General features: G+C 45.4%; 1 protein-coding gene and 1 non-coding gene across 2 annotated transcripts in view; one reads left to right on the top strand and one right to left on the bottom strand.

Annotated features, from left to right (window-relative positions):
• Positions 1-1,133: 1,133 nt before the first annotated feature.
• The window catches only part of LOC147121566 (retinol dehydrogenase 13-like), a 202,727-nt gene continuing 178,286 nt past the window's right edge, over positions 1,134-25,574 (bottom strand). The window contains exon 7 of the mRNA XM_085981926.1: positions 1,134-1,505. Within this exon, the coding sequence (XP_085838052.1) occupies positions 1,435-1,505 (71 nt within the window). The 3' untranslated portion in view covers positions 1,134-1,434. The remainder of the gene's footprint in view (positions 1,506-25,574) is intronic.
• LOC147121574 (U5 spliceosomal RNA) lies at positions 15,239-15,352 on the top strand. Its single transcript, XR_015077777.1, has one exon. It is a non-coding gene; the product is annotated as a U5 spliceosomal RNA (small nuclear RNA).

The following is a 25,574-nucleotide window of genomic DNA, read 5'->3' as shown; positions in this document are numbered from 1 at the left end:
GAAGCCAATGTTTGATGATGGTTAGAAGCCTTCGTAATAAGGTGAATGAATTAGCTGCGCAAATAGAGGTAAACGAATATGATATGATTGGGATTACGGAAACATGGCTCCAGGGTGGCCAAGGCTGGGAACTCAACATCCAGGGGTATTCAATATTCAGGAAAGATAGGCAAAAAGGAAAAGGAGGTGGGGTAGCATTGCCGTTTAAAGAGGGGATTAACACAATTGTAAGGAAGGATATCAGCTCTGATGATGTGGAACCTGTATGGGTATAACTGAGAAATACCAAGGGGCAGAAAATGTTAGTGGGAGTGGTATATAGACCTCCAAACAGTAAAGTGGAGGTCGGGGATGGCATTAAAAGGGAAATTAGAGAAGCGTGCAATAAGGGCACAGCAGTTATCATGGGTGACTTTAATCTACATATAGATTAGGTTAACCAAATTAGTAACAATACTGTGAAGGAGGAATTCCTAGAGTGTATACGAGATGGTTTCCTGGACCAATATGTCGAGGAACCAACTAGAGATCAGGCCATCTTAGACTGGGTATTATGTAATGAGAAAGTATTAATTAGCAATCTTGTTGTGCGAGGCCCCTTGGGTCGGATCGATCATAATGTGATAGAATTCTTCATTAAGATGGAGAGTGAAGTAGTTGACTCAGAGGCTAGGGTCCTCAATTTAAATAAAGGAAACTACGATGGTATGAGGTGCAAGTTGGGTAGGATTGATTGGGGAATGTCACTCAAAGGGTTGATGGTGGATAGGCAATGGCAAACATTCAAAGATCGCATGGATGAACTACAGAATTTGTTCATCCCAGTTTGGCATAAAAATAAAACAAAAAAGGTGACTCAACCGTGGCTAACAAGGGAAATTAGGGATAGCATAAGATCCAAGGAGAGGACATATAAATTGGCCAGAAAAAGCAGTAAACCTGAGGATTGGGAGCAGTTTAGGATTAAACAAAAGAGGACAAAGGGATTAATTAAGAGGGGGAAAATAGAGTATGAGAATAAGCTTGCAGGGAACATAAAAACTGACTGTAAAAGCTTTTATAGATATGTGAAGAGAAAAAGATTGATGAAGGTCGACATCACCGGCTTGTTGTAAGAAAGACAGACCAAATAATTGAAGTCACAATGATTTATTCAGGCCTGGGGAGAACTTCTCGCGTCCCTACATGAGTCCAACTCCAACGAGCCTTTCAAAGATCAACATAGTTAAACACATTTTGCCAGCCATACCTCCTCGAAGATCCAATCAATTAAAAAGTTTATACATTAATCACTATCCAGGAGTGGCTGTTCATACAGAGGTAACACATAGTACAAGTTTCATTTCCCTGTAAATGAGTTATGCCTGTCCTGCCCCTGTAAGGTTCAATTTCCTGGAAACGAGTCATGCCAGTCTTGCCTCTGTAAGGTTCAATTTACTGGAAATGAGTCATGCCAGTCTTGCCTCTGTAAGTTTCATTTTCCTCTGAACTGGCAGGCTTCATTTCTGCAAGTCAAGCATATGTGTAGTTAATATATTTCATCCTCGAACATTCTGTGGCTTTGCCCGTTATAAACCTGCTTTTCTGTAGGTGAATCCCGTCTGCCTTGCCCTTTTTATGTCCAATTTTTAATATCTTACTTCACTAGGGTACTTAAGGAAGTGGCCCTAGAAATAGTAGATGCATTGCTGGTCATCTTCCAAAATTCGATAGACTCATGGATTGGCAGGTAGCTAATGTTACCCGACTGTTCAAAAAAGGTGGTAGAGAGAAAATGGGGAATTACAGACCGGTAAGCCTGACATTGGTAGTGGGGAAAATGCTAGAGCTCATTATAAAAGATGTAATAGCAGAGCACTTGGAAAACAGTGACCGGATCGGACAAAGTCAACATGGGTTTACAAAAGGTAAATCGTGCTTGACTAATCTACTGGAATTTTTTGAAGATGTAACTGGTAAAATACATAAGGGAGAACCAGTGGATGTGGTGTATTTGAACTTTCCAAAGGCTTTCGATAAGGTCCCACATAAGAGATTAGCGTGTAAAGTTAAGGCACATGGGATTGGGGGCAAGGTATTGACTTGGATAGAGAACTGGTTGGCAGACAGAAAGCAAAGAGTTGGAATAAACGGCTCTTTTTCCGAGTGGCAGGCAGTGACTAGTGGGGTACTGCAGGGATCAGTCCATGTACCCCAGCTATTCACAATATATATTAATGATCTGGATGAGGGAACTAGATGTAATATCTCCAAGTTTGCAGATGACACAAAGCTGGGTGGGCGTGTGTGCTGTGAGGAGGGTGCCGAGAAAATCCAGTATGATTTGGACAGGTTGGGTAATTGGGCAGAAGCATGGCAGATGCAATATAACATGGATAAATGCGAGGTTATCCACTTTGGTGTCAAAAACAAGAAGGCAGATTATTATCTGCATGGCAATAGATTGGGAGAAGGGGAAGTGCAACGAGACCTGGGCGTCCTTGTGCACCAATCGCTGAAGGTAAGCATGCAGGTGCAGCAGGCGGTTAAGAAGGCAAATGGTATGTTGGCCTTCGTAGCGAGAGGGTTTGAGTACAGGAACAAGAATGTCTTGCTGCAGTTGTACAGGGCCTTGGTGAGACCACATCTTGAGTATTGTGTGCAGTTTTGGTCACCTTATCTGAGGAAGGATGTTCTTGCCATGGAAGGAGTGCAGCGAAGATTCACCAGGTTGATACCTGGGATGGCAGGAATGACGTATGAGGAGAGATTGGGTCGATTAGGCTTGTACTCGCTGGAGTTTCGAAGAATGAGAGGGGATCTCATTGAAACTTATAAAATTCTAACAGGGCTAGACAGACTAGATGCAGGAAGGATGTTCACGATGGTCGGGGAGTCCAGACCCAGGGGTCACAGTCTAAGGATAAGGGGTAAGCCATTTAGGACAGAGATGAGGAGGAATTTCTTCATCCAGAGAGTGGTGAACCTGTGAAATTCTCTTCCACAGAAGGCAGTAGAGGCCAATTCATTAAATATATTCAAGAAGGAGTTGGATATATTTCTTAAGGCTAAAGGGATCAAGGGATATGGGGAGAAAGCAGGGACAGGGTACTGAATTTGGATGATCAGCCATGATCGCATTGAATGGCGGAGCAGGCTCAAGGGGCCGAATGGCCTACTCCTGCTCCTATCTTCTATGTTTCTATGTTTCTATGTTTAAGTCAGGTAAGATGGCCCACTGATATGGGGCAAAGTAGCATGTTATTTATTTCCTATTACTACGTGAAGATAAGTTGCACTGATCGAATTAAGCAAGTCAGATCATAACAACTATTTTGTATGTTCACCTTACCGTGAAATAAAACAGCTTATCAATTCTTATCTGGCCTCAGTGTGTGCTTGATCCACCTTCAGAGAGAATGAAGAAGCAGACATGAGGAAAGAACAAAAGGGAAGGTCTGTGATGGGGTGGAAGGCAGGAGAGATTAAATGACAAAAGGGATGATGGTGCAAAGCACCATTAGCATGTTAAATTATTTTTTGTAACTGCCCAATAGTTTTTAGTGATTTCTGTACTTGGATCCATATCACTCTGTTCCTTCACAGTTCCTAGCTTCTCGCCATTTAGAAAATACTTTTGCCTTGCACCATCATCCCTTTTGTCATTTAATCTCTCTTGCCTTCCCTCCCCCTTTTGCCTGCCCCTGCACTTGCTTAAAACCTGATTCATCTCTAACTTTATCCTGTTCTGACGAAATGTCATTGACGTGAAACGTTAACTCTGTTTCTCTCTCCACAGATGCTGCCTGTGCTGCTGACTATTTCCAGCATTTTCGGTTTTTATTTCAGATTTTCAGCATCCGCAGTATCTGATTCAATGACTGAACAGGCAATATTTTGCTGTTCCTTGAAAGGATATATTGGCCTTGGAGGGAGTGCAGTGCAGATTCACCAGAATGATACCGGGACTAAAAGGGTTAAATTATCAGGACAGATTGTATTCCCCTGAATATAGAAGATTAAGGGGTGATCTAATTGAGATGTTTACAATGATAAAAGCAGTGGATAGGGTAGATAGAGAGAAACTGTTTCCTCTGGTGGGGGAGTCCAGAACAAGGGGACAGAACCTTAAAATTAGAGTTAGGCCGTTTAAGGGCAATGTCAGAAAGCACTTCTTCACATAAAGGGTAGTGAAAATCTGGAACTCTCTCCCCCGAAAAAGCTGTTCAGGCTCGATCAATTGAAAATGAAAAAACTGAGACTGATAGATTTTTGTTAGGTAAGGGTATTAAGGAACCAAGGCAGGTAGATGGAGTTAAGATACAGATCAGCCATGATCTGATTCAATGGCAGAACAGGCTCGAGGGGTTGAATAGAAACATAGGAGATAGGAGCAGGAGTAGGCCATTCAGCCCCTCGAGCCTGCTCCGCCATTCAATGCAATCATGGCTGATCATCCAAATTCAGTACCCTGTCCCTGCTTTCTCCCCATATCCCTTGATCCCCTTAGCCTTAAGAAATATATCTAACTCCTTCTTGAATATATTTAATGAATTGGCCTCAACTGTCTTCTGTGGTAGAGAATTCCACAGGTTCACCACTCTCTTGGTGAAGAAATTCCTCCTCATCTCTGTCCTAAATGGCTTACCCCTTATCTTTAGACTGTAACCCCTGGATCTGGACTCCCCCGCCAGTGGGGACAGCCTTCCTGCATCTAGTCTGTCTAGTCCTGTTAGAATTTTATAAGTTTCAATGAGATCCCCTCTCATTCTTCTAAACTCTGGCGAATATAATCATAATCGACCCAATCTCTCTTCATATGTCACTCTTGCCATCCCAGGTATCAGTCTGGTGAATCTTCGCTGCACTCCCTCTATGGCAAGAACATCCTTCCTCAGATAAGGTGACCAAAACTGCACATAATACTCAAGGTGTGGTCTCACCAAGGCCCTGTACAACTGCAGCAAGACATCCTTGTTCCTGTACTCGAGTCCTCTCGCTAAGAAGGCCAACATACCATTTGCCTTCTTAACCGCCTGCTGCACCTGCATGTGTACCTTCAGAGACTGGTGCACAAGGACACCCAGGTCTCGTTGCACATTGCCTTTTCCCAATCTATTGCCGTTCAGATAATAATCTGCCTTCCTGTTTTTGCCACCAATGGCCTACTCCTGTTCCTATGTTCCCATCTACACAATTTACTGTGCCACCTAACTTGGTGTCATCAGCAAACTTGGATATAAGGCTCTCTATACCTTTGTCTAAGCCAATTACAAATGCAATGAAAAGCTGAGGCCCCAGTACAGATCCCTGGGGGATGCCACTGGTCACATCCTGACAATTAGAGTACATTGAGAATGTGAAGTGATTAATTTGGTAGGAATAATGAGAAGAGGCAATATAAAGTAAAGAGAGACCTGGGGGTGTATGTACACAACTCTTTGAAGGTGGCAGGACAAGTTGAGAAGGCCGTTAAAGTATATGGGATCCTTGGCTTTATAAACAGAGGCATAGAGTACAAAAGCAAGGAAGTTATGCTAAAGCTTTATAAAACACTGGTTAGGCCTCAGCTGGAGTATTGTCCAATTCTGGGCATCATACTTTAGGAAGGATGTCAAGGCCCTGGAGAGGGTGCAGAGGAGATTTACTAGAATGGACCAGGAATAAAAGACTTCAGTTACATGGAGAGACTAGAGAAGCTTGGATTGTTCACCTTAGAGCAGAAAAGGTTATGGGAAGATTTAATTGTGGCGTTCAAAATCATGAAGGGCTTTCATAGAGAAAATAAGGAGAAACTGTATCCAGTGGCAGAAAGGTCGGTCACCAGAGGACTCAGATTTACGGTGATAGGCAAAAGAACCAGAGGCGACATGAGGAAAAAAACATTACACAGCGAGTTGTTGTGATCTGGAATGCACTGGCTGAAAGGGTGATGGAAGCAGATTCAATAGTAACTTTCAAAAGGGAATTGGCTATATACTTGAAGTGGAAAGATTTGTAGAGCTATGGGGAAAGAGCCGGGGTGTGGGACTAATTGGAGAGCTCTTTCAAAGAGCCACGATTGGTCAAATGGCTTCCTTCTCACAGAATCACAGAATCACAGAAACCCCACAGTGCAGATAGAGGCCATTTCGGCCCATCGAGCCTGCACCGACACATATCCCACCCGATCCCCGTAACCCCACGTATTTAATCCCCCTAACACTAAGGGTCAATTTATCATAGCCAATCAACCTAACCCGCACATCTTTGGACTGTGGGAGGAAACCGGAGCACCCGGAGGAAACCCACGCAAACACGGGGAGAATGTGCAAACTCCACACAGACAGTCACCCGAGGCCGGATTTGAACCCGGGTCCCTGGCGCTGTGAGGCAACAGTGCTAACCACGAAGTGCTATGATTCTATGAAACAGCTTTACCAGTCATTCATTGTTGAAGACCATATCAATAACATCCATAGACACTCTTTTATCTGCCACGTTAGTTACTTGAATCTGTAACATAGGCATTGCATAGGGCGAATTAACAGATGAAGATACAGGCATGTACACACATCAGATTGTATTGATTTTTGTAGAAATATATTTTCAGTACAGGGGGGAAATGGGCAATGAATGTTAGAGTGTGCCTCATACCTTCTCCCTCCCTGAACTCTGACCCTGCAGTGTTGACATAAAATGTTGGGGATAAAGTGCAAATATCAGAATGCAGGGCTCACTACACCAGACGCTGGGCCTCCGTTTCCTCAAGAAACTGCATTGTTAAAAAAAAAATCACCTCTTGAGCACAAAGACTGAGAGAAGGAATAATCAAATCAAGATGGCGGCTGAGACGGTCCGGTGCTGAGCGCGCTCTCCCTACTTTCGGCGGCCAGCTCTCGCCGCTCGCCCCCGCAACCGGAGCAAAGTGTTCGGCGAGTCGGGCAGAGGCAGCGCAGCGCGGCAAGCAGCAGCAGCCACGACGACCCGCTGGAGCACGTCGGCCGGCAGCTCCTCGGCGGGAAGGCATTCCGACTCGGAGGAGGGGAGCCGAGCATGGCGGCCAGAGGCCGAACCGTGAGAGGGAGAAGCAGGCCCCGGGCCGTCGGACCATGGAGCCGGCGACGGTGAGGAGGAGGCCGCGGCGACCAGAGCATTCACATCCCGACGATGTGTTCGGCGAGTCGGGTGGAGGCAGCGCAGCGCAACGAGCAGCAGCAGCAGCCATGACGTCCCGCTGCAGCACGTCGGCCGGAAGCTCCATGGCGGGAAGCTCGCAGTCCGACTGGGAGGAGGGGAGCCGGGCATGGCGGCCAGGGGTCGGATCGGGAACGGGAAAGCAGGCCACCACTTGGAGCCGGCAACAGTGAAGAGGAGGCCGCGGTGACGAGGAGGACGGAGTGGCTGAGGGACATCATGCTCCCACTGCCACTGGAAGCCATTGTATTGACTTTCTGAACGCGGCGCTGTATGAATAGCTGACGCGTCTCTACGGGGAGTAAGCATTCCATTGTAATTGTACTTGCACTGGTTACATATCTATATATACTGGCTGAAGTGCCCGGCGGTGCCGAGGGTCGTTTGAGGGCATGTTGTTGTTGTAAGAGAGAGAGAGAGCGACTGGGGGGAAGAGTGAGAGCGACTGGGGGGAAGAGAGAGAGCGACTGGGGGGAAGAGAGAGAGCGACGGGGGGAAGAGAGAGAGCGACTGGGGAAAGAGAGAGCGCGACTGGGGGGATGGGGGGGAGGGGGGAAGGGGAGGGGGGAATGGGAGGGGAGGGAAGGGGGAGGGAATGGGGGGGAGGGGAGGGGGGCAAAGAGGAGGGGAGGGGGGAAAGGGGAGGGGAGGGGGGAAAGAGGGGAGGGGAGGGGGCAAAAGGGGAGGGGTGGGAGGGGAGGGGGGAAAGGGGAGGGGGAAAGGGGAGGGGGGAAAGGAGGGGGGAAAGGGGAGGGGAAAGGGGAGGGGGGAAAGAGGAGGGGGGAAAGGGGGGGAAAAGGGGAGGGGAGGGGGGAAAGGGGAGGGGGGAAGTGGAGGGGGGGAAGGGGAGGGGAGGGGGTAGAGGGGAGGGGAGGGGGGAAAGGGGAGGGGAGGGAGAGGGGGGAGGAGAGGGGGGAGAGGAAGGGAGGGGTGGAGGAAGGAGGGCGGAGAGGAGGGGAGGGGTGGGGGAAGGAGGGGGGGAGAAAGGGAGGGGGGAGCCAGCAGACCCTCTCCCCTCTGCCGGCGATGGCTCCGCTGAGCTCCGTGCCGCCCCACGCACTGACATGCCGAGCTTAGCGCCCCGGTCAGCCCGAGCCCCGCCCTCCCGAGGCCGGGCCTGAGGCGGCTTGAGATGGCCGATTGCGGCTGGCCGGGCCCGGTTGCCTTGGTAACCCTCCACCCCTCTCCGCCTCCTGATCTCCGGGACCGGGCCTGGGCCTGAGCGGCTTGAGACGGCCGATTGCGGCTGGCGAGCCCGGTTGCCGGGGTAACCCTCTCCGCTCCCCCTCCCCTCCCGAGCCCCGGCCCCCGCCCCGAATGAAGCGCGAGGGGCTTGCAGTGAGCCCAGCCAGCCTTTACCAAGATGGCTGGCCGCTGGTTTGGAATCGGGCCCAGCGGGGGGTGGGGGGTGGGAAGAGCTTGCCACAAAACAATTGCCTAGGGTCCAGCATGGCTGGCAACAGACGCCCAGGCTTCGCTGCCTACCTGCAAAAAGGGGGAAAGGTAGGAAAATTAATGAGATTAGATAAAAGATTTAGGAAGTAATTAACTTTTTTTTAAAACAATACGTGTTGTAAAAGTAACTTTTTTTTTAAGACGCAGAAAGTGGGAAAAAGAAATGAAAAGTTTGGAATCAAGATGGCGGCGACTCACCTCGGTTCAGAACGATAAGGCCCGCCCACACACGCACCGATTGGTCGACCGTCAGGTCACCGAAGCATAGGATTGGTCAATCGTCCCGTCACTCGACTCTAGGAGGGCCCGCCTGCACACGCCAGGAACCCGCCCCCGACACGCAACGATTGGTCGACCGTCAGGTCACTCGACTGTATGATTGGTCGACCTCGACATCACTCGATGCTAATGAGTGGATAATGAGCGGAATTTTGAACGTTTTTTGGATACCACGGGCGCAATTTTTATCTCACCGAAACGTAAATACGCTTATGGCCATTCTGAAATCGTAAGCTTTCTTTTGATGTAACACATGTGTAGGTATGCTCTATAACTTGAGAGTGTATAGCCGACAGACAGACAGACAGACAGACAGACGGAATGACAGACAGACAGATCAACCGTAGATATAAAAGGATCGATCTGTCTGTCTGTGTGTATGTCCGGGCATCACTCAAAAGTTATAGAGCATACCTACACATATGTTATATCAAAAGGAAGCTTATGATTAGGGGAGCGTCATTGGCATATTTACTTTTTGGTCAGATAAAAATTGTTCGGACAGTATACAAAAAACTTTCAAAAAACGGCAAAATTCCGCTCATTAGCAGTTGACCAATCCTACCGCTCATTAGCGTTGAGTGACGTGAAGGTTGACCAATCCTATGGGGGGAGTGCGCTGCATCATGGGGGCGTTTCATGGCGTGTGTGGGCGGGGCCTACTCTTTCAAACTGCCATTAATTCGGCCATCTTTACCTCAGCTTTTAGTTTTATTCACATTTTAATAGCTGCCACCTTCCTGTTCTATACGGCTTAATGCCAGATCATGTAGTGCAGTTGTCTTCTTAGCTATGGGGTGCTTAAAAACCTGAACTTTAATACAGGGAACTAAGGAAAAGAACAAGTTTGTGGAAGAGAGTTCCAAACTTTTACCACCCTTTGTGTTTAGAAGTGTTTCCTAACTTCACTCCTGAAAGGTCTGGCTCTAATTTTTAGGCTACGCTCCCTAGTTCTAGAATCCCCAACCAGCAGAAATAGTTTCTCTCTATCTACTCTATCTGTTCCCCTTAATATCTTGTAAACTTTGATCAGAGCACCCCTTAACCTTCTAGATTCCAGGGAATACAACCCTAGTTTGGGCAATATCTCCTTGTAATTTAACCCTTGGAGTCCAGTTATAATTTTAGCAAATCTGTGCTGCACTCCCTCCAAGGCCAATACATCCTTCTTAAGGTGTGGTGCCCAGAACTGCTCACGGTACTCCAGGTGTGGTCTAACCAGGGCTTTGTATAGCTGCAGCATGACTTCTACCCCCTTGTATTCTAGTCCTCTAGATATAGAGGCCAACATTCCATTAGCTTTTTTGATTATTTTCTGTACCTGTCCATGACATTTTAATGATCTATGTACATGGACCCCCAAGTCGCTTTGGTCCTCCACTGTTTCTAGCTTTTCACCATTTAGAAAGTGCTCTGATCTAACCTGTTTAGGTCCAAAGTGGATGACTTCACACTTGCTTACATTGAAATCCATTTGCCACAGTTTTGCCCATTCACTTAATCTATTAATATCTCTTTGTAATATGATACTTTCATCTACACTGCGGACGGTGCTATTTACATTTAATGTTAATGTTATTTGTACTGGACTCATGGGAGCTTGCAAGATCACATTTCGTGCATTGTACAATGACAATAAAGTTGAATTATTATTATTATTATTACAAGGCCGCCTATCCTTGTGTCACTGGCAAACTTGGATATGTGCCTTTCTATCCCATCATCTAAGTTGTTAATAAATACAGTGAATAGTTGAGGCCTGTGGGTCACCACTAGTCGCATCCTGCCAATTAGAGTCCCTGCCCATTACAGTAAAATGAGTATTTTTGTGAAAATGTGATACAGTATATATATTCAACTCTGAGTCATATTGTATAATGTGATTGTTTCTGGACTGTTGGTTACACATGAAAAAAAAAACCTTACATGGATGTAAATGTGTTTTAAGTGACACTAGCCATTTTGCAATATACCCAAATACCTGTCAAAATGTATCATTTTCATCCATTTAAACTCATTTGCCATACACACTGTTTTGCCACACGTTTCTTTCACTGACCTCTTGGTGAAAAATGCTACATTGTTGCTTAGCATTATATTTTGGATATAAGTAACGGCACTTTTTCTTTGCTTTTTTTTAGGAATTTTTTGCACAATTTCTCTTTGCACGTTTGCAGCCAGCATTTCGTATGATCTATCGCGTCAACCAAAATTTATCTATGGGCTACCAGGCGATGTTGACCATGGGTACAGTTGGTCCATTTTCTGAGCATGGTGCAGCCTGGGTTTGACGATGACGGCAGGCTGTTTGTGCACTGCTTTTCCGTTCCTTAGCAGAACCAAGACAATCCATCAAAAGTCCATCAGAGATTCCTCCGTGTGAGCACAGCTTGACAAAATACTGTTGATTTTATGAGCGACCTATGCTTCTCCGATCTGATCTTGTGTTGGGAGTGTAGCATGCCAATAATGCACCTGTGTTTTTGATTCTTCGTACGTTATGCCAAGAATATATCTATGCTTGTGTCTTTAAAACACAAAGTGGTTATTTGAAAGAACTGCAGCGTTCAATGTGAAGCAATCAAACACAAAAAGGACTGTTAAGCAGGTACTGACTATAATCTACTTAAAACAGCAAATATTTTGTGACTGACCACTGCCGTCTCCATTTTGTTTTGTTTTGTCATTTCAGTTCTGAGATGAGTTGAAATTGTTTTCCTGTGGTATTTGCTTTCTGTACAACACCAGTATTTTATTATTGTTGTACTCCAAATTCAAAAAAGTAACAGAAACATTACGCTGGGCTCACTATTAAAGTATCAATTGTATCGGGGTTTAGACATGTTACTTTTTCGGTGTCCAACGGAAAAATGTTGCAATAGTTCTCCATAAGTAAAGCACGTGGAATCGGTCTTTGGCAGTAGCACTAGATGGGTGATAGCGAATCGCCAGCCCCTTTTATATCTGTCCAATTTTTTTTCCATTCAATTTTAAAGAAAATCAAGTGGGATGTAAAGCGGATCCCAATTTGCCATCGCCTGTTTAGTGCTATCACCAAAGATCGATATCACCCCATTTATTTTAAACTGTCAGGTCCAGTGTCAACTTGCACTTTTACATTCCAAATATTGCCTTTCTTAGAGCTGTGGTGATTCTTTTACTAAACAATGTATTTTTAATAAGGTTTCAACTGTAATTATTTGACAATAGTGTGCTGTCGTTTGTTGTATATTAGATAACGTGAATGGAAATGTGAGTAATAGTGTGCTGTTGTTAAATAATGTGAATGAAAATGTCAGTAATTGGTATCATTGTTACAATGTTTCCATAAGTGTGGTACTGAGTGTAAATTCTTTGTGCTCCTTGTCTATATACTGTACACAATTTTTATTTGTTAAAATTGAAGACTCAGTGACCTAGAAATTGGATTGCGCCTGATTGGATCCCGGTGCAGCACATGCTGCACACGTCTAATGAGGCCAGTGGATGGTCTCATTTGTTTACTACCGGTGAGCTGCGGGCACCAGTAGTGGCCCCAGAAGCAGCTCACGGTCCCGGGAAGAACAAAGATCGGACGGCCGAGGCGGTAAGCAGAGGAGGAGGAGGGAATCGGAGGGCAGCAAGTGTGAAAACCGCCCGCAAATTAATGTGGAGCTCCTGCTCCTCTAGGCTCCACAAAAGGTAAGTTTAAAAAAAAAACTTAATTTCAGAAAGCAGCCTCCAGCGGTCCCTTTAAGAACAGTTGGTTTAGCTGCCAAGCACCTGAGAATACTGACCGCAGCCTGCATGGCGCACATGACAGTCAGTTGTTGAAGAATTTTAGAGAGGGGACACAAAACAGGCCCTAATTTGCATATGCAAAGGCCCAAATGCCTGTTTCAGGCACGGGCCCTGGACGCCTATGGAGGAGCGTTTACCCATATGACGGGCGGCACACTTTGAGCGCAGAATGTGCGCGCACACGCCGCCCGCCGGCTCCCATTTTATGCCTGTAAAATGGGCACAGCGCTAATGAATTTCTAGGCTAGTATGTTTTTTTATAAAGAACCTTCAAGGTAGATATTGTTTACATACCATGCTAGATAAGGTGTTTAGATACTATACGAGATAATATACATATAGCGCTGTACGAAGTATCCATACTTAGATGTTGTACAAGGATTCTGTATGGTGCAAACATTTTAATGCCTGTACCTTGTTAGCGAAGTGACGTGATTTTTCGAAAGTGAAGTAAACATATCCAGTAACAAAAACCTTTCTTCCAATAAAAATTACCCAATAAAAAATTACTTTTTCCACCAATTATTCTGAATTCTACAATGTTCGTCACGATGAAGTAAAAGTTTAACTCAACGTGAAGTTAACACAATAAATGTGCCGTCCACAACAAAGTTTTTACACACATTTACCTGAAATTGACGTGCAAGTAAATGGTGCTTGTCAAAGTTATTTGAATTAGCTGTGTATTGTGGCCAATGCAAGTACAAAATCTTGGGATGCCACGGCATACCAGAGAAGATCATGAATGTGGCCACGTGCCTCTATGCGAATGTCAGCTTCAGTGTTCAACAACAACAACAACTTGCATTTATATCGCGCCTTTAACGTACTAAAACGCCACAGGAACTTAATCAAACAACATTTGACACCAAGCCATGTAAGGCAGTGTTAGGACAGGTGACCAAAGGGTTTTAAGGAGCATCTTAAAGATCTGGATTCAGGCAGAGATTCATGATGTCTTGCTTCCTATTCTTGTTCATGATGAGGATCAGCCTCAGCCTCAGCAAAAGGCACAAGTTGGAAAGTGAATGAAAGTCTCAAAGATCTGGATGACATAGCATTTGACTCACAATCAAGAACTGATGTGCAGACGTCAGAGATCTATTCCGGGAGAAAGAAACTGGACCTTAAAATCAGCAAGAGGAAGCCGAGGTGTTTAGATCGAGACACGAGAATCTCATGGATTGCTTTGGGGGTCATTTTGAATTTGGGCAATAGTGTAAAATGGACGATATCGGATCAGCCGCCCGTCACATAATCGGGAGAGATGCGATGTTTGCGGCTTAAATGCAAATCAGAGGAAGTCTCGGTTCAAACTGTAGTTCTCTAGTCTGACCAGAACTTGAGTACTGTGCCCAGTTCTGGTCACTGAGATATAAGTGGGATGCATTGGAGGTGGTGAAAATAAGGCTGAGTCTTGAAGGTCTTAAATTGTGAGGAAATATTGGAGAAACATCTTAAAGGGGAATCTTATGAAAGAAAAAAGACAGACTTGCATTTATGTAGCGCCTTTCACAGCCACTGGACATCCCAAAGCACGTTACAGCCAATGTACTTTTTGAAGAGTGGTCACTGTTGTATGAGGGATAAACAAGACTGTAAATAGTATATAAAAGGTAACACCAAATAAATGCAAGTATTTACTTTAAATTAAATTGAGATTAGGACATGGGTGCGGGGGGGGGGGGGGGAGGGTTCACAGCTTCAAACTATTAAAAGGCAAATTTAGGGCTGAGATCAGGATTTCTTTCTTCATCCAACACATGAAATGGACTCCTGATAGATTAGTGGAGACGAAAACGCTAATATAATTTAAGAAACAATTGAGAAACAGTGGAGAGTCTTTTCTTTGTTAATCAGGATGGATGAACATGGGCCAAAGGTAATTTCCAAACAAGTTTCTTTTTATTCGTTCATGGGACCTGGACCTGGCTAATCTGCCCATCCCTAATTGCCTTTGAGAAGATGGTGGTAAGCCGCCTTGCTTGAACCGCGGCAGTCTGTGCGGTGATGGTACTCCGTTAAGGAAAGCGTAATCAACAGTTCAAATTCAGACCGATACATCAACACGTCTATATAGTCAAATATAAATTTGAACACAGTGAAATGGATACTAGACTTGGAAGTGGATCCCCCATTGCCTCCTTTCCATGCAGGACTCTGAGCTCTGTGTCTGCACTCATTGTGTTAATGGCTTCCTGTATGAACTAAAATATGTTTGCTCACTAGCAGAAACCGTGCTGAACCAAAATTTTCACCTGAAGGTTCAAACACAGAGAATAAAAAACCGAAGTAAACTTGTACCAAAGAATTAGACACGTCAGCAAACCCAGCCCACACAAAGCTCATTTGCATACCCATAATGTTCCACATAATACCGAGCCAGAAACCAAAATAAACTTCAGTTTTGACCGTGGCTTTCACGGAGATTGAAGATTTCAGTTGCTTTTCCTCGTGCTGTATTGATTTGTGGCAATAGGTTTTCTCAGGAGGTTAGTTCTAGCGGCTCAGTACAATGTTAAAGAGGCAAGCCGGCGGTTAGCAGCGAGGAGCTGACTGTAATTGTTCAGTACTCTGGTTTCTCTTCAGATCGTATAAATCTTTCGCCTTTTACTAAAGATTTCCGTGGAGAGGAACACTCGGAGTTTTAACTAATTTTTTGAGGCCCTGCTTTTGTGGGGCTGTCTTATTGTTGAAAGAAAGATTGATCTTAGTTGTTGAATACGTAGTTATTTCGATGAGGCAGTTATCGGAGTATTAGTCAGGTTAGCAAGTGCTTGGGGTTTAGATAAGTTGTGTTCTTGAACTGCTCTTAATATTTATGGGATTGTGTATGTTTCAAATAACTTCACAGGTGGACTGCAGTGGTGTGAAACTGATTCTAGTGGGGCTCATGCACCAATGGTAGGGTAAAGGGAGGAGGTGATGCACAGATGTGGGTGTGGGGCAAAGGGAGGAGGCAATGCGCAGAGGTTGGAGGACTTGTAGAAGTAGTATGACGTGAGGCCAAGGTGGATTTTGAAGATGAGATTAAATTCTCACGCTGGAGTCCAAATCCCTCCATGACCTCACCCCCTCCCTATCTTCATAACCTCCTCCAGCCATACCAACCATCCGAGAACTCTGCGTTGCTTCAGCTCTGACCTCTTCTGCAACCCCATTTCCTTTGCCTCTACCTTAGCCATCTAGGCCCTAAGCTCTGGAAAAATTTGCATTGCTATGGGGAAAGAGCGGGGGAGTGGGACTAATTGAGCAGCTCTTTCAAAGAGCTGGCACAGGCACGATGGGCCGAATGGCCTCCTTCTATGCTGTATGATTAGTTAGAAATGGTGGAACTGTCTTCTTCAAATTGAATTATCCATAAAACATCAGTCACAACCACTAATAAAATACGATGAATAAATATATCCACAGCCATGTAAGTGTTTGTAAGTTACTAACAACACATAAACAAAGCATCAAGCTGGACTTAAAATTCATGAACACTCTTCTTAGTAGAAATCACTACTAAATGGCAAAGCAGTCCTGAAATTGTAAAAGAAACAGGAACACCTGCCGAGAAAACAAACCAGCAAAGGCTGGAAACTCACAGCTGGTCAGTCAGCATCAGTGGAGAGAACAGAGAGGTTTAGATTTCAGGTGCGGGCCCTAAATCAGAACTGAAAATTAACAGGCGGACAAACATATAGTAAAAAAAGGCAAACCCAGAAAGGAAACATAAATAGAATGAAGTACCATCCACAAGATGCACTGCAGCAACTCGCCAAGGCTTCTTCAGCAGCACCTCCCAAACCCGCGAACTCTTCCACCTAGAAGGACAAGGGCAGCAGATGCATGGGAATACCACCACCTCCAATTCCCCTCCAATTCACACACCATCCTGACTTGGAAATATATCGCCGATCTTTCATCGTTGCTGGGTCAAAATCCTGGAACTCCCTCCCTAACAGCACTGTGGGAGCACCTTCACCACACGGACTGCAGCGGTTCAAGAATGCGGCTCACCACCACCTTCTCGAGGGCAATTAGGGGTGGGCAACAAATGCTGGCCTTGCCAGCGACGCCCACAACCCACGAATGAATAAAAAAAAGTAACAGATTGTGGTGTATGTAACCTGTTCCACCTTAAGAGAACTACCTTAAGAGATGTACTACTTTCTCTTGGCTGCTGTATACTGTAATACCAGTGGTGACCACACCGGTATATAAGTGTTGTGTAGGGATTTGCTGGGCAGTTCAGCCCTGACCTCCGAATAGTAAAGACCTGTTAAAAGTTATTCTTGTGGTCTGTGTCCAGTGATTTATAATAAGCATAACTGGGACACACAGACTTAACAGTGGCGACGAGTCCGAACTTACCCTGCGGCAGTTTTACATCCAAGGCAGCTTCGTCCTCAGAACGGGCGTCGAGTAGAGGCATCCGCCCTCATCATCCTGCTGAGCACCATCACACGGGAGGCATCGAGAACCCGGGTTAAAAAGAAAAATTCTGACCACGAAGCCCTCCATCAGCGACAGGCAGTGATCATCCCTTCTACCACGGTGGTGGGTAAGCCGATCAGCGACACGAGCAGAAAGTCGGCCGCGTTGACTGTGGAGTGGGGGAGGGAAAACGGAGGAAAAAGGGCGGAGAACTCGACCACGGCCGGTGAAAAGGGCCGGGCTGCAATCGAGGCCGAGAGGCGCAGCGACTGGGGCAGCTTAAGGCACGAGAGCCGCGGAGAACTCAAACGCAGCCGGTGTAAAGGACCGGGCTGCATGCAGGGCTGAGAGGCGCAATAGCAGGGGAAGCGTGAATGCCCACGGGAACCGCGGGGGAGTAAAAGCAGCGTCGGGGAATTGAGAACCGCTGGGGAGGCGAGAACGGCAGCAGCACGGCAATCGCCATTGCAGCCAGCGGGGGAAGAAGCCGAGCGCGGGAAAGACCGCCATTTTGAGAAAAAGAAAAATTTAAAAACTTGCAAGGATGCCTAAACATGGGAACATTAATACCTTTGATAGCGATATCGAAGATTGGACCACGTATGTAGAACGCATGGAAGTTTATTGTAAAGCAAATAAGGTACCAGATGATGAGAAAACACTAACCTTATTAAGCTCAATGGGTGCGAAGACATACGGGCTATTGAAGCACCTTCTGTCACCAGATAAACCGGCGGATCAGACTTTCGCGAATATTGTTACTGCCCTGAAAAATCATTTAAACCCCACGCCGCTGATGATAGCGGAACGATTTAAATTTTACAGAGGAATGCAGCTGAAAGATGAAAGCAACGCTGAATTTTTAATTGAACTGCGTAAGCTATCAAAGTACTGTCAGTTTGGAACAGGACTAGCAGATGCGCTGAGAGATAAATTTGTGTGTGGATTGTTAAAAGAAGGAACACAAAAGCGACTGCTTGAGGAGAATGATCTTACGCTTGATAAAGCTGTCACTATTGCAGCATCGCACGAAGCCGCAGCGAGAGGCACTGCGGAAATGCAGCTACGGTCACCGGAACTCAGCACCAATCAAATGGTCTTGGGTACAGTAAAATGTTATCATTGTGGAAAGACAACGCACGATCAGAACCAGTGCTGGTTCAAAAATCAGGAATGCAGAAAATGTGGCAGGCTTGGTCACATAGCTAAAGTATGCCGGTCAGGAAAGAAGACCAGCAACAAAAAGTCACCGCAGGAAAAGTACAAAAAGGTACACAAGGTGACAGAGAACAGTTCGAACGAACAGAAGTCAAATTCAGACTCCAGCAGTAATGAACTGGGTAGTCTAAGAGTACACAATGTTGGTAATGAAGCAGACCTCCAAACAATCTGGGTCACACTTCAGATAGCAGGAGTCCAAGTGAAGATGGAATTGGACACTGGATCGGCATTGACGGTCATGAATAAGCAAGATTACAAAAGGTTATTCCCACATATTCCCCTACGGGATACGGAGATTGTATTGAAAACATACACGGGGCAAAGAGTATACCCCATCGGGAAGATAGAGGTAAAGGTGGTCCACAAGGGCAAAGAAAGCCGAGGAATGGACTTATATGTGCTACCTGAGGGAGGTCCACCACTACTGGGACGGGAGTGGATTAGGAAAATAAATATGGATTGGCATTCCTTAAAAGCACTAACGGTAGATACCAGTAAAAAAATATGTCAAACCTAAACGATTGTCCAGAATATTGGACGATGCTAAAGAGGTGTTCCAACAGGGACTGGGAACACTGAGAGGAATTACGGCAAACATCAAGGTTGAAGAACATGCAAACCCGAAATTTTTCAAAGCCAGACCGGTACCTTATGCAATACGACCTGCTGTGGAAGCTGAGCTGGAAGGGCTAGAACGTTCAGGAGTACTGTCTAAGGTAGACTGGAGTGAGCGGGCCACGCCCATTGTTCCCGTCATGAAGCGTTCATCGAGCAACAAGCCGGGGGAACCGGGGAAGGTTCGCATCTGTGGAGATTTCAAGATCACTGTTAATCCGGTGCTTCACACGGTGCAGTATCCGCTTCCGCGGATTGAGGATATCTTCGCTTCGTTGTCTGGCGGGAAACACTTCGCCAAGATAGACCTGGCGCAGGCGTACTTACAGATGGAAGTTGAGGAAGAGTCACGCCAGTATCTCATGATTAACACGCATAGAGGCTTGTACTGGTATAATAGACTGGTTTTTGGAGTGGCATCGGCTCCAGCAATTTGGCAGAGGGCCATGGAGCAGGTATTACAGGGAATTCCAGGCACACAATGTTACCTGGACGATATTCTGATTACAGGAGTTGATGACGAGGAACACCTTGCAAATTTGGAACTGGTGCTCACCAGATTGAAAGAATATGGACTTCGAGTTAATCGCCAGAAATGTGAGTTCTTTCAGAAGCGGATCTCGTACTGTGGTCATGTCATTGACCAGGAGGGGCTTCATAAGTCTCCTGACAAGATCGAAGCTGTTGTGAAGGCTCCCGCTCTGGATAATGTATCCCAGTTGAGGTCGTTCCTAGGGTTGATTAACTATTACCATAAGTTTCTGCCAAATTTATCCACGGTGCTGCACCCGCTGAACGCTCTTTTGCAGAAGGGAATACCATGGAAGTGGAGCGAGGACTGTAAGAGGGCCTTTCGCAAAAGCAAGGCATTGATCACCTCAGAGGAAGTGTTGGCTCACTTCAACCCAACGCTGCCTATTCGTTTGGCTTGTGATGCTTCTCCATATGGTATTGGGGCAGTACTCTCACACAAGTTGCCAAATGACCTGGAGAGGCCAGTTGCGTTCGCATCCAGATCATTGACCTCCGCTGAGCGCAACTATGCTCAGATAGATAGGGAGACTCTCAGCCTTGTGTGGGGAGTAAAGAAGTTTAATCATTACCTGCAGGGCCAAAAGTTTACGCTTCTGACAGACCACCAGCCATTGGTATCCATTTTTAACCCTAAGAAGGGTGTTTCGGTGATGACAGCACAGAGACTCCAGAGATGGTCCCTTTTCCTAGGGGCACATCAATATCAGATCGAATTCAAAGGTACAAAGCAGCATGGTAATGCTGATAAGAACATAAGAACATAAGAAATAGGAGCAAGAGTAGGCCAATCGGCCCCTCGAGCCTGCTCCACCATTCAATAAGATCATGGCTGATCTGATCCTAACCTCAAATCTTCTATCACTCTGCATCCACCCGAACCCATGTGATCTCCCGGGAGAGGCGAAAAACCAGATAAAGACCCAATGGCCAATTTGGGAGAAAAAAATCTGGGAAATTCCTCTCCGACCCATCTAGGCGATCGAAATTCTTCCAGGAGATCACTCTGTCCCTATATTTTCTACAGTACTTACCTTCTGTAAAGGCGATCTCCACCCCAGCCAGGAACAGGAATAAAACCATCTCCTGAAATCTAACAGAATTAGAACACAGTAGGAGCAGAACAAGGCTACACGGCCCCTGGGCCCGCTCCACTACCCACAGGGCCATGACCATTCCGAACCCAGACTCATGTCCAATTTCCTGCCCGCTCCCCGTAACCCTTTATTCCCTTTACTTCTAGGAAACTATCTATTTCTGTTTTAAATTTATTTAATGATGTAGCTTCCACAGCTTTCTGGGGCAGCAAATTCCACAAACCTACCACCCTCTGAGTGAAGAAGTTTCTCCTCATCTCAGTTTTGAATGAGCAGCCCCTTATTTTAAGATTATGCCCCCTAGTTCTAGTTTCACCCATCATTGGGAACATCCTCACCGCATCCACCCGATCAAGCCCCTTCACAATCTTATATGTTTCAATAAGATCGCCTCTCATTCTTCTGAACTCCAATGAGTAGAGTCCCAATCTACTCAACCTCTCCTCATATGACCACCCCCTCATCCCCGGGATTAACCGAGTGAACCTTCTTTGTACTGACTCGAGAGCAAGTATGTCTTTTCTTAAGTATGGACACCAAAACTGTATGCAGTATTCCAGGTGCGGCCTCACCAATACCTTGTACAACTGCAGCAATACCTCCCTGTTTTTATATTCCAACCCCCTAGCAATAAAAGCCAACATTCCATTGGCCTTCTTAATCACTTGCTGCACCTGCATACTAACTTTTTGAGTTTCGTGCACCAGGACCCCCAGATCCCTTTGTACTTCAGTACTTTCCAGTTTCTTGCCATTAAGATAATAACTTGCTCTATGATTTTTCCTGCCAAAGTGCATAACCTCACACTTTCCAGTATTGTATTCCATCTGCCAAATCTCTGCCCACTTACTTAGCCTGTCTATGTCCCTTTGCAGGTTTTTTATGTCCTCCTCACTCACTACTTTCCCTCCCATCTTTGTATCATCTGCAAACTTTGATATGTTACACTCGGTCCCCTCCTCCAAATCGTTAATATAGATTGTAAAGAGTTGGGGACCCAGCACTGACCCCTGCGGAACACCACTAGTTACTGGTTGCCAATCTGAGAACGAACCATTTATCCCAACTCTCTGCTTTCTGTTAGAGAGCCAATCCTCCACCCACGCCAGAATATTACCCCCAATCCCGTGATTTTTTATCTTGAGCAATAATCTTTTGTGTGGCACCTTGTCAAATGCCTTTTGGAAGTCTAAATACACTACGTCCACTGGTTCCCCTTTATCCACCCTGTATGTTACTTCCTCAAAAAACTCAAGCAAATTTGTTAAACATGACTTCCCCTTCATGAAACCATGCTGAGTTTGCCCTATTAAATTATGTTTATCCAAATGTCCCGTTACTGTCTCCTTAATAATGGACTCTAACATTTTACCAACCACAGATGTTAGGCTAACAGGTCTATAGTTTCCAGCCTTCTGCCTACTACCCTTTTTAAATAAGGGTGTTACATTAGCAGTTTTCCAATCTGCCGGGACCTTTGCTGAGTCCAGTGAGTTTTGGAAAATTATTACCAATGCATCCACAATCCCTACCGCTACTTCCCTCAAGACCCTGGGATGCAAGCCATCAGGTCCAGGGGATTTATCCGCCTTGAGTCCCATTATTTTACCAAGTACCACTTCCTTAGTGATTTTAATCGTATTTAGTTCCTCCCCCCCTAGAGCCCCCTGTTTGTCCAGTGTTGGGATATTCTTAGTGTCCTCTACTGTAAAGACTGATACAAAATAATTGTTCAGTGTTTTTGCCATCTCCATGTTTCCCACCATTAATTTCCCGGTCTCATCCTCTAAGGGACCAACATTTACTTTAGCCACCCTTTTTCTTTTTATATAACTATAGAAACTTTTACTGTCTGTTTTTATATTTTTTGCTAATTTACTTTCATAATCTACCTTCCCTTTCTTAATCAATCTTTTTGTTATTTTTGCTGTCTTTTAAAGACTTCCCAATCTTCCATCCTCCCACTAGATTTGGCTACCTTATATGCCCTTGTTTTTAGTCGGATACTATCCTTAATTACTTTACTTAGCCACGGATGGCTATCTTTTCTTTTACACCCTTTTTTCCTCAGTGGAATATATTTTTTTTGGAAGTTGTAAAATAACTCCTTAAATGTACACCACTGGTCATGTACCGTCTTACCCTTTAATCTATTTTCCCAGTCCACTCTAATTAATTCCGCTCTCATACCTTCATAGTCTCCTTTATTCAAGCTCAGCACGCTTGTTTGAGATCCAACCTTCTCACCCTCTAATTGAATATGGAACTCAACCATGTTATGGTCACTCATTCCAAGGGGATCCTTTACTAGGACATTTTTAATTAATCCTGTCTCATTACACAGGACCAAATCTAAGGTTGCTTGCCCCCTGGTCGGTTCAGTTACATACTGCTCAAGAAACCCATCCCTAATACACTCAATGAACTCTTCCTCAAGGCTGCTCTGCCCAATTTGATTTGTCCAGTTAATATGATAATTAAAATCCCCCATAATTATAGCTGTTCCCTTATTACACGTGTCACGCCTGCCACTACCTACAGAGGAGGAGGCACCGACGGTTGACCCTGTTGAGTTATTTCACTCGACCATCATCGAATGTTTACCAGTCACCAATGCAAGTATTGAAAGAGAAACCAGGAACGACCCGACACTGTCCCGGGTCTACGAAGTGACAGTGAAGGGATGGCCAGCACATGGTGATCCACTGTTACCGGCATTCTCAGCAAGACGAGAACAGCTGTCCGTCTGTCAAGGAACATTGATGTATGGAACAAGGGTGATTTTCCTCCTAAGTTAAGAGAGAGAGTTCTAAAGGAACTGCATGAAGGTCATCTGGGGGGAGTCAAGATGAAAAGCCTTGCTAGGGCTTATGTGTGGTGGCCGGGTATCGACCAACAGATAGAGGATCTGACGAAAAGCTGCTCAGGGTGCCAAAAAGTGCAAAATGCACCTCCGATTGCACCGCTGCATCCATGAGAATGGCCTTCAACCCCATGGCAACGTGTACATATTGACTTTGCTGGTCCATTCATGGACTCCATGTTTTTAATTGCGGTGGACGCACATTCTAAATGGCCAGAAGTGATTAAGATGACTACCACTACCTCGGAAAAGACGATCGCGGTGTTAAGAACGATATTTGCAAGAAATGGATTGCCAGAACAAATATGTTCAGACAACGGACCGCAGTTCGTGTCAGAAGAATTCCAGAAATTCATGAAGAAGAATGGGGTGAAACATTATACCTCTGCCCCATATCATCCGGCTACAAACGGGTTGGCCGAGAGATTTGTACAAACGTTCAAAAAAGCAATAAAGGCCATGAGCGAAGATCAGATTCCACTACAACACAAGGTGGACAAATTCCTACTGGCATATCGAAACGCCACTCATGCAGTGACAAACCAAAGTCCTGCCATGATGTTCTATAACAGGAGGTTGCGGTCCAGGTTGGACTTGTTAAAACCAAATGTGCGGAGGGAAGTTGAAAACAAACAGTTCCAGCATATAAATAACAAGACCACTCGGAGTTTCGAAATAGGACAACCAGTGTTAGCCCGGGACTATAAAAACGAGAAATGGCAATCTGGAACAATTCGGGCCAGACAAGGACCCCTGATGTACACGGTAGATATTGGTGAAAATGTAATACGGCGTCATGCTGACCAACTGGTAGAATCGAGAACAAGGGTCGAACCCATGGTTACGGCAGAGACAACCGTGGAAGAAGTTAGTGAACCTGAAGCATCTACCTCAGAAGTGAATGTACCTGATGATGATGTCCAATCCATAAGAGACCAACTAGATGAGTCACCCCAGCAACGAGAATCAGAGACCCCTGAAAGGCGTTATCCAACTCGAATCAGGAGGCCTCCTCAGAGACTGAATCTTTGAACTGTTTTGCATGTAGTTGTATATATATATGTTATGTTATGTTAAATGGGGATATAACTGTTAAGCTAAAAAGGGAGGATTGTGGTGTATGTAACCTGTTCCACCTTAAGAGAACTACCTTAAGAGATGTACTACTTTCTCTTGGCTGCTGTATACTGTAATACCGGTGGTGACCACACCGGTATATAAGTGTTGTGTAGGGATTTGCTGGGCAGTTCAGCCCTGACCTCCGAATAGTAAAGACCTGTTAAAAGTTATTCTTGTGGTCTGTGTCCAGTGATTTATAATAAGCATAACTGGGACACACAGACTTAACACAGATCATCTCAGTCAAGTCCTGTACAGAGGCAGTAGGCAGATAAAGAAACAAAGGGTGTGTACGTAGATAATGAAATGGGAGGCCCAGAAAACAGTAAGAAAATGGGAGAGATGGAAAACCTGGAGGTCAGGTATGAAATTAAAACAGGTTTGAAAATGAGCATATAGCAAAAGTCTGAAGTTACTGAAGTCAATGTTTGGAGAGTGGGAACAGGAAGTGTTAGTTAAAAGTGGCAAGCCGCAGGTAGCCCGAGGTCTCACTTACAGATAGACTGGAGGGGTTTGGCAAAGCAGTTACCTAATGTCCGTTTGGTTTTGCAAATGTAGAGGAGACCCCCATAGTGAGCCGTTAATACAGTACACTAGATTAAGGAAGTAACTGTAGATTTCAGTTGCACACGGAAGGAGTGTTTGGGAGGAGTGGATGGGCAGGTGTTGCATTTCTTGCTTTTGCCGTGGAAGGTGCCGGAGAAGGACATGTGGAAATAGGGGTGGGGATGAGTGTTAAAAAAAAACAGTCCCTCGGAAAAAGGAGAGTGGAGAGGATAGGAGATGCGTTGGTAGTGGGATCATGTTGTAGGTGGTGGAGCTGACGGAAGATGAGATGGTGAATGTGGAGGCTGGTGGTGTGGAAGGTGAGGACTGGGGGATTCTGTTACAAAAGTTGCGAAAGGAGAGAGAAGCATGTGAAATGGGACCAGAGCCCTGTTGACCACAGCAATGGGGAATCCTTGGCTTCTGTAGGTCATTTAAATTCACTGCATCATTTACCATGATGATTTTTCTTCTGTCACTATATTCCTTGC

This window comes from Somniosus microcephalus, chromosome 3 (assembly GCF_052327205.1).
Source record: "Somniosus microcephalus isolate GS21.2 chromosome 3, FLI_Smic_1.0, whole genome shotgun sequence".
In the NCBI taxonomy this organism is placed as follows: domain Eukaryota; kingdom Metazoa; phylum Chordata; class Chondrichthyes; order Squaliformes; family Somniosidae; genus Somniosus; species Somniosus microcephalus.
This window is presented reverse-complemented; position numbering and strand designations above follow the sequence as displayed.